Source organism: Emydura macquarii, unplaced genomic scaffold (assembly GCF_026122565.2).
Source record: "Emydura macquarii macquarii isolate MOO-44397 ecotype Brisbane River unplaced genomic scaffold, CSIRO-AGI_Emac_v2 contig_3372, whole genome shotgun sequence".
NCBI lineage: Eukaryota > Metazoa > Chordata > Testudines > Chelidae > Emydura > Emydura macquarii.
The window spans coordinates 317,357-325,020 of NW_027133509.1; the positions used below are offsets into that span (position 1 = coordinate 317,357).

The window sequence follows — 7,664 nt, forward strand, 5'->3', positions numbered from 1 at the left end:
TGGAAGTGAAATTTGTAAAGGTTAAAAAAAGACTCTCTCCTTTAACTGGGCCCTGGGAAGCTCCGCAGTACGGGCGCTGTGCAAACCTGGTCTGATCTGTGCTTGGCTCTGTCTCAAAGTGCAAAACTCTGTCAAAATCCCCACATTTGGTATCAGAACTAGAAGAGCACAAAATGAATGGAGGAAAAAATGTGACATACAAGTCCAAGGGGCCGGATGCAATGCACCCGAGGGTGCTGAGGGAGTTGGCTGAGGTGATTTCAGAGCCGTTGGCTATTATCTTTCAAAGCTCGTGGCAATTGGGGGAGATCCCTGACGACTGGAAAAAAGCAAATATAGTGCCCATCTTCAAAAAAGGGAGGAAAGAGGATCCGGGGAACTACAGACCAGTCAGCTTCACCTCAATCCCTGGAAAAATCATGGAGCAGGTCCTCAAGGAATCCATTTTAAGGCACTCGGAAGAGAAGAAGGTGATCAGGAACAGTCAACATGGATTCACCAAGGGAAAGTCATGCCTGATCAACCTGATTGCCTTCTATGAAGAGGTGACTGGCTCTGTGGATGTAGGGAAGGCGGTGGATGTGCTATACCTTGACTTTAGCAAAGCTTTTGATACTGTCTCTCACAGTATTCTTATCAGCAAGTTAAAGAAGTATGGGTTGGATGAATGGACTATAAAATGGATAGTGAACTGGCTAGAGCATAGGGCTCAACGAGTAGTGATCAATGGCTCCATGTCTAGCTGGCAACCGGTCACAAGCGGAGTACCCCAGGGGTCGGTCCTGGGGCCGGTTTTGTTCAACATCTTCATCAATGATCTGGAGGATGGGGTAGATTGTACCCTCAGCAAGTTTGCAGATGACACTAAGCTGGGGGGAGTGGTAGATACCCTGGAGGGTAGGGATAGGATACAGGGTGACCTAGACAAATTGGAGGATTGGGCCAAAAAATCTGATGAGGTTCAACAAGGACAAGTGCAGAGTCCTGCAACTAGGACAGAAGAATCCCATGCACAGCTATAGACTGGGGACCGACGAGCTAGGCAGCAGTTCTGCAGAAAAGGACCTGGGGGTAACAGTGGATGAGAAGCTGGCTAGGAGTCAGCAGTGTGCCCTGGTTGCCAAGAAGGCTAATGGCATATTGGGCTGCATTAGAAGGGGCATTGCCAGCAGGTCACGGGAAGTGATTATTCCCCTCTATTCGGCCTTGGTGAGGCCACATTTGGAGTATTGTGTCCAGTTTTGGGCTTCCCACTACAAAAAGGATATGGACAAATTGGAGAGAGTCCAGTGGAGGGCAACAGAATTGATGAGGGGGCTGGAGCACAAGACTTATGAGGAGAGGCTGAGGGAACCGGGCTTTTTTAGTCTGCAGAAGAGAAGAATGAGGGGGGATTTGATAGTAGCCTTTAACTACCTTAAGAGGGTTCCAGGGAGGATGGAGCTAGGCTGTTCTCAGTGGTGGCAGATGACAGAACTAGGAGCAATGGTCTCACGTTGCAGGGGGGAAGGTCTAGGTTGGATATTAGGAAATGGGATGATTTAGCTGGGATGATTTAGCTGGGGTTGGTCCTGCTTTGAGCAGGGGTTGGGCTAGACACCTCCTGAGGTCCCTGCCAACCCTAATATTCTATGATTCCATGACCTTCGCAATGGCTGTCTATGAACAAAGGGCAGTCGCTTGTGTGTGGGTAGATTCACAAACCTGAATTGTTTCCCTTCTGTGACCAGCTTTGCTTTTTATTCTTCAACAGGAAATGTCAAACCTGCAGGTCACAGACTCGATGGTGATTATCTCACACGGCCCTACTAGTGAACCGTGCAGAACTGAAAATGACACACGGCTTGGTTCTGCTCTCGCTTACACCTGTGTAATTCAGAAGTAACTAACCCCACCGATGCCCGTGGGGCTTTATACCAGCGACAAACTGAGGCGAGCTGAGAACAAGCCCATATAACTGATGTGAAGCCATAAATCAGTCGCAGAGCAGCTCAGCTCTCGGTCCAGGTTCACAAGATGTAAAAATCCGCTTAGTCTGAACCAAGAACCTTCAGCACCAAGGTGCAGGTTTGAGCTCCAGGAATAACTCCGTTATTGTGTCGGCGGTGGACGCAGAACACACACATTGCAAGGGGACGCAGCCCCAGTGTGGCTTTCTAGCCCCGCACAAAAGTGAGTGAGTTCTGCGTGGCATTCCAGGCTCCTTCACAAAAATATCCTAGGGCTCTCCTTGTGATACCTGATCTCTAGCAAAGTCAAATGTTACCAAACACACACCCGGGAGTGGAGAGGAAACGATTTATATACCAGATTTTCATTGTGGTGGGTTTTAAACCCATTTGTGATTAAATGAATAGGTGGTCAGTCAGGAATTCTAAATAAACGCCCACGCAAGACAGGACAGGCTGGTCTCCTGGCTGTGACTGAATCAAAAGCCAATTGATTCTTGCTCTGCTGATTCCTGTGATCTCACCCGTGCCCTCCTAGGGTGCACACAGAGCTCACAGACACCTGCACAGTCATCCCAGCTCCTCCACCCTCTCTCCCCACTCTGTGTACGACATCAAGGCAGTCTGCGGTCTGCAGCCTCAGATGGGCACACGCCACCTCTCAGTGGTGTCGGGGCCCGGGATCCAGGCCCAACGGGAAGGCCAGGCCAAAGTGGGTTATAATCACCCGGGAGCCAGGAGGTCAGTTTGCCCTGACATTAGCCAGACTGCCTCGGCCATTGGAGTCGCCAGGTGCCCTGCCCCAGCACGACCCGACCGTGACGGATTCTGGGGTTCAAGATTCTTCCTCCCTCCAGCACAGCTCCGACTATGCCAGAGAGAGAAGAGGGGTTCATGTGGATTAATCCCACCCGCGGTAACGGCATGTGTAAAGTACTGGGTGAGGTTCTCGGGAGGTCAGACTAGATGATCATAATGGTCTGTTTTGGCCTCAGCACCTAAAAAATCCCAGAAGCAGAGAGACACCACAAAGAACAATGCTTTGCCTTTCTGTTGCTCCTGCCGTCAGAAGATGGCAATGGGCTGTTATTACAAACACGGAGCCTTCCAGCCCACCTCTGGGAGGCCAGTATCATTGTCCCCATTTTATAGATGGGGAAACTGAGGCACCGGGGGAGTGACTTGCCCAAGGCTACAAAGTAAGGACAGTGGTAGGACGGGGAATAGACGCCCAGTCTGTGGCCTAACCACTAGGAATGCTTCCCCTCTCAGGTCTATTTCCTCTCTCTGTGTGTCTGTCCAGGAACACATATGAGGGGTCCACGGCAAACACTGCACAAATGGGAAACGCAGATCACCAAAGAAACGAAAAATCACTTGGCAACGCCCGACCTTAACTCGGACCTAGTTCATCTGTTGTTTCATTAGCCGGCATATTACGAACACGTATGAAGCAGCATGCACGAGTCCATGTCAACCAGCCGTGCAAATTCAGTGGAAGACACCCGTGTTCCTGATCAGGTGAGACACATTCAGCAATCCTTCAACTTTATACTGATCTTCTAGCTTGCTTGCTGCCAGGAGTGTGGTTTGTAGATTTTACTGGTCCTTAAACTACTAAACAATGTAGCAGGGAGAGGTCTGGATCATTACCGGTGATTTTCGGATGTGTACACTGAGGCTGTTGAATTGAAAGCAAGCATCTGGCAGTCCGTGGTGAGGCTGTGTCCCGATCCTAGAGAACATGACGACTGGGATTGGGCTGGGTGTGGATGTTGCCTCGACTCATAGACCTGTAGATTTTGAAGCCAGCCGGGACCATTGTGATAATCTAGTCTGACCTGCATGAGACGGGCCATAGGACAGCCCTGTCTGAACAGGAGCAGCTCTTACAGGAAAACATCCAACCATAACTGAAGAATTGCCAGTGATGGAGGAATATCTAAGCTTCAATAAGGCTTTTGATACTGTCTCACGTGACCGTCTCATGAGCAAACTAGGGAACTGTACCCTACGATAAGGTTGGTACACAGCTAGTTGGAAAACTGCACTCCCAGACAGTGTCCATAGACAAACTAGAAGGGCATGTGGAGCGGGATCCCACAGGGATCTGTCCTGGGTCCGGCTCTATTCAATATCTTCGTCAGTGATTTGGCTAATGACACAGAGAATGCATGTATCCAGTCTGCGGACAACACCAACCAACAGGATTGAAGCTCTACAAAACACGACCGAGAGGGAAAGTTGGGTTTGGTGAGTCTGGAGAAAGGCAGGCTGAAGCGGGACATGGGAACCGTCTTTAAGTACATACAAAGAGGGAGGTGGTAAATTATTCTCCTTGTCCACCGAGGACAGGACAAGAAGCAATGGGCTTAAATTGCAGCATGGAGATTTAGGTTAGACAATAGGAAAAGCTTCCTAATTGGCAGGGTCGTTAAGCACTGGAACAAATTACCCAGGGAGGCTGAGGAATCTCTGTCTCATAGACTCTAAGGTCAGAAGGGACCAATATGATCATCTAGTCTGACATCCTGCATAACGCAGGCCACAGAACCTCGCCCACCCCCTCCTGTAACAAACCCCTGACCTATGGCAGAGTTATTAAAGTCCTCAGTCCATGGTTTACAGATTGCAAGGTACAGAGAATCCACCAGCAGGTGAGCCATGCCCCATGCTGCAGAGGAAGGCGAAAACCCCCCAGAGCCTTTGCCAATCTGCCCTGTCAAGGGAGGTTTTTAAGAACAGGCTAGACAAACAGCCGGCAGGGATGGTCTAGATAATCCTCAGTCCAGCCATAAGTGCAGGGGACTGGACTAGATGACCTCTCCTGGTCCCTTCCAGTCCCACATTTCTATGATCCTATGACTCCACCACACCCTTTGGTAAATTGTTCCAGTGACTAATCACCCTTGAATAGGTCTTAGCTTCGACTCCTAGTCATTAGACCTTGTTCTGCCTTTGCCTGCTAGATTGAAGGGCCCCCTAATATCAGAGATCTTCTCCCCGCGTAAGAACATACAGACCGTGATTCAGTCACCTCTGAGCCTTTTCTTCCATGAGCTAAGCAGACCGAGCTCCTGAATTCTTTCATTGTACGGCAGGTTGTCCAGACCTGCACGCCTGATTCCCATTTAATGCTCAGGCAGTTGTAAGCAGTTGCTTTCAAGCGCTGCATTAACCCAGCTTTCCACACGTGACCACGCAGGCTTTGCAAACAGAAATTCAACAAGGCCTGCATTTCAGCCTCTGGTGGCCCCCGTTTAGCAGCAGTTCATAATCTCCCCCACCTCCTTTACAAAAATAACAGAGTCCTGGAAAGGGGTCGTCGGAGCCCGGGCGTGCACATGTCATTTTCCAAGGCACGAAAGCTGCCATTTGCCTTTCCCCTTTTTCTGGATGGCACACAGAACCGCAAGGAATGGGTCCAATATTTACCCTCTGAGGGTGTGCAGCGAGCTAGTCTCCCTGCACTGGGCAGGGATGGTTATAGTTTGGCTCAGTCCTCGGATGGTTATTACTGGGCAGCCAGGTTGGAATGTGCGTGGCCTGCCGCCCAGGGGCTGGGGCCCAGCATTGCTCTGCAGCACAGCATGGGCTGGTGCCAACTGCTGTCAGATCCTCTGCAAGCGCCTGCATTATAATTGTGGGGCGGCCGGGGGGGGGGGGGGGGAGGACGGGTGGACCCTCTCCGATGAGAATCCACCACAGCCGTCACCCCAAAACTCTGCCTTTGACCCTAGACAGCATGACACGATGTGCTGAAATGCGACCTGTTCTGGGGTGGAGGGAAGGTGCTGCGTGGAACACGGTTTCTCTGCCTTGAAAAGACAGAAGGCTGAGCCACCGCGCCCAGGTGGCTGTCTTGTCCTTAGGGGGCCGCATTATCATAACAGCTGACCCGCTTTACACTCTCTGGCCCTTTATTCTGTATCAACCTTGACCTGGGAAGGGAACCTGCGGCTTTCAGGATTTCCAGCCTGCCACCAAACCCCCTAAGCACCCGCCTCTCTCCTGGGGGCATGCCATGCTCCCCCCTGTCTCTGAGCAGGGGTGAAATCCCCAGGAGCTAAGACCCAACCGGAGACGCTTCCTTGGTGTTCTCCGCCCCCCGCCCCGGGCAAACCAGACACGGAACGGAGCCGGTCCCAATCCCCCGCCCCACAGCCGGCAGCCTGCGCCGGGCTCCCCTGCGCGCCAGGGCAGGGTGAACGACGCAAGGGAGCGCGGCTGGGGCGGCGCCTCAGGGCTCAGTCCCAGCTGCTCGGCGCTGCACAGGCCGGGCTGACGGGGCGGGGAGGCAGCTCCAAAGGCGGCTGCTTTTGCACCAGCCCGCCCCGAGGGGACGGCATCCTTGGCCCGGGCGCAGGGCAAGCCCCGGATCCGCGCCGGCGGCTCCCTCTCCGAGACCCTGCCGCAGGCGGCCGGAGCTGACAGCCAGGGGCCAGGCGGGAGGGGATTTCTCCCCTCTCTGCTCCTGACCCCAGGTCCTCACCCCCTTCCCCGCCTTGTCTCTCTGCCCCCCCCCCCAGCCGGCCCCGATCCTGCACTTGGAGCTGTGCGCACGCCGGGGGAGGCTCTCCGGCCTGCGTCGGATCACTGGGGTCCCTTCCGGCCTTGGGATCTGCCCGTCCCTCCTCAACCCCTGCCCCGTTCACTGGCCCCAGCCGCCTCCTCCCCGGGCCCCAGCAGCTGAACGCCCCCGCCTCGGGCCCCGGGCGCAGCACTCACCTTTCATGGTCCCGGGGCCGGGGGCGCGGCGGTGCGGGGCTGAGCTCGGGCAGGCGGGCTGTGGCGAGAGGAAGGCACGGTCAGGCCGGCTGCTCAGCCCCGGGGGGGGGAAAGCCCCCCCAGCCAACATCCCTGCCCCCCGGCGCCCCCTCCCCGCCGGCACCTACCTCCCCTTAGCGCTCCGGGCCGGGCATCCCCGTCTCCCCGCGAGCCGAGCGCAGGACCCCGGCGCCCCGGTGCCTCTCCCTCGCTCGGCCGCCCCGGATTCAGCTGCCGGGCTGCCCCGGAGCCCGCGGCTCGCTGCCCGGCCGGCTCCCCTCGGCGGCCTCCGCGCCGCGCATGGCCCCGGCCTCGGGCAGCCGGCGCTGGGCGCTCTCCCCCCGCGAGGTGCCGGAGAAGTCTGGCTGCGCCCTGCCGCCGGCCCTAATTGCAAACAAATGGCCAGGCTCCGGCGCAGCGCGGCGCGGGCTGGGCGGGCGGAATGCAGGGGGCGGGGGGCAGGTCGGACGGGCCCCCCCGGAGCCGGGCTGCGAAACTCCAGGGGCGGTAGGAGCCGGGGCTCTGCCCATTTATAGAAGCCGGGGGCGGTCGGGACCCAAAGTTCGGGGGAGGGACGAGCTGGGTCGGGGGTGCTGGCCCTGCCCATCGCCAGGATTTGGGGCCAGATCCTGAGCTGCGCTTCCAGCCGGCTGGGGGAAGGCAGGTTTTCCTGCCCGCTCTTCTGGGTCAGCCCCTGGACAGAAGGAAGGGCCAGGAGGCATTGGGGGGTGGGGGCCATTGGGCTCTGGGGCGCTGGCTCTGTCGGGCACAGAGACGGGGAAAGCCGAGTTGCGTCAATGCTCTCGCTGCCCCCGAAGTGTGTGGCTAGCGTGTGCCCCAGGGGCTGCTGGCCCCCCCAGAAAGGGCAGGTTCAACCCTTCTCAGCTGCAGGGTCCCACCTGGGCTGCTTTTCAGATGCTGCAAGTCACCAGCCTTTAGCCACGGCTT

The 7,664-nt window shown here is 55.8% G+C and overlaps 1 protein-coding gene across 1 annotated transcript in view; it reads right to left on the bottom strand.

Annotated features, from left to right (window-relative positions):
- The window catches only part of SCARA3 (scavenger receptor class A member 3), a 43,112-nt gene extending 36,045 nt beyond the window's left edge, over positions 1-7,067 (bottom strand). The window contains exons 1-2 of the mRNA XM_067534033.1: positions 6,845-7,067; positions 6,678-6,735 (exon numbers count right to left, since the gene is read on the bottom strand). Coding sequence (XP_067390134.1) covers positions 6,678-6,684 — 7 coding nt within the window. The 5' untranslated portion in view covers positions 6,685-6,735; positions 6,845-7,067. The remainder of the gene's footprint in view (positions 1-6,677; positions 6,736-6,844) is intronic.
- Between the last annotated feature and the right edge of the window lie 597 nt (positions 7,068-7,664).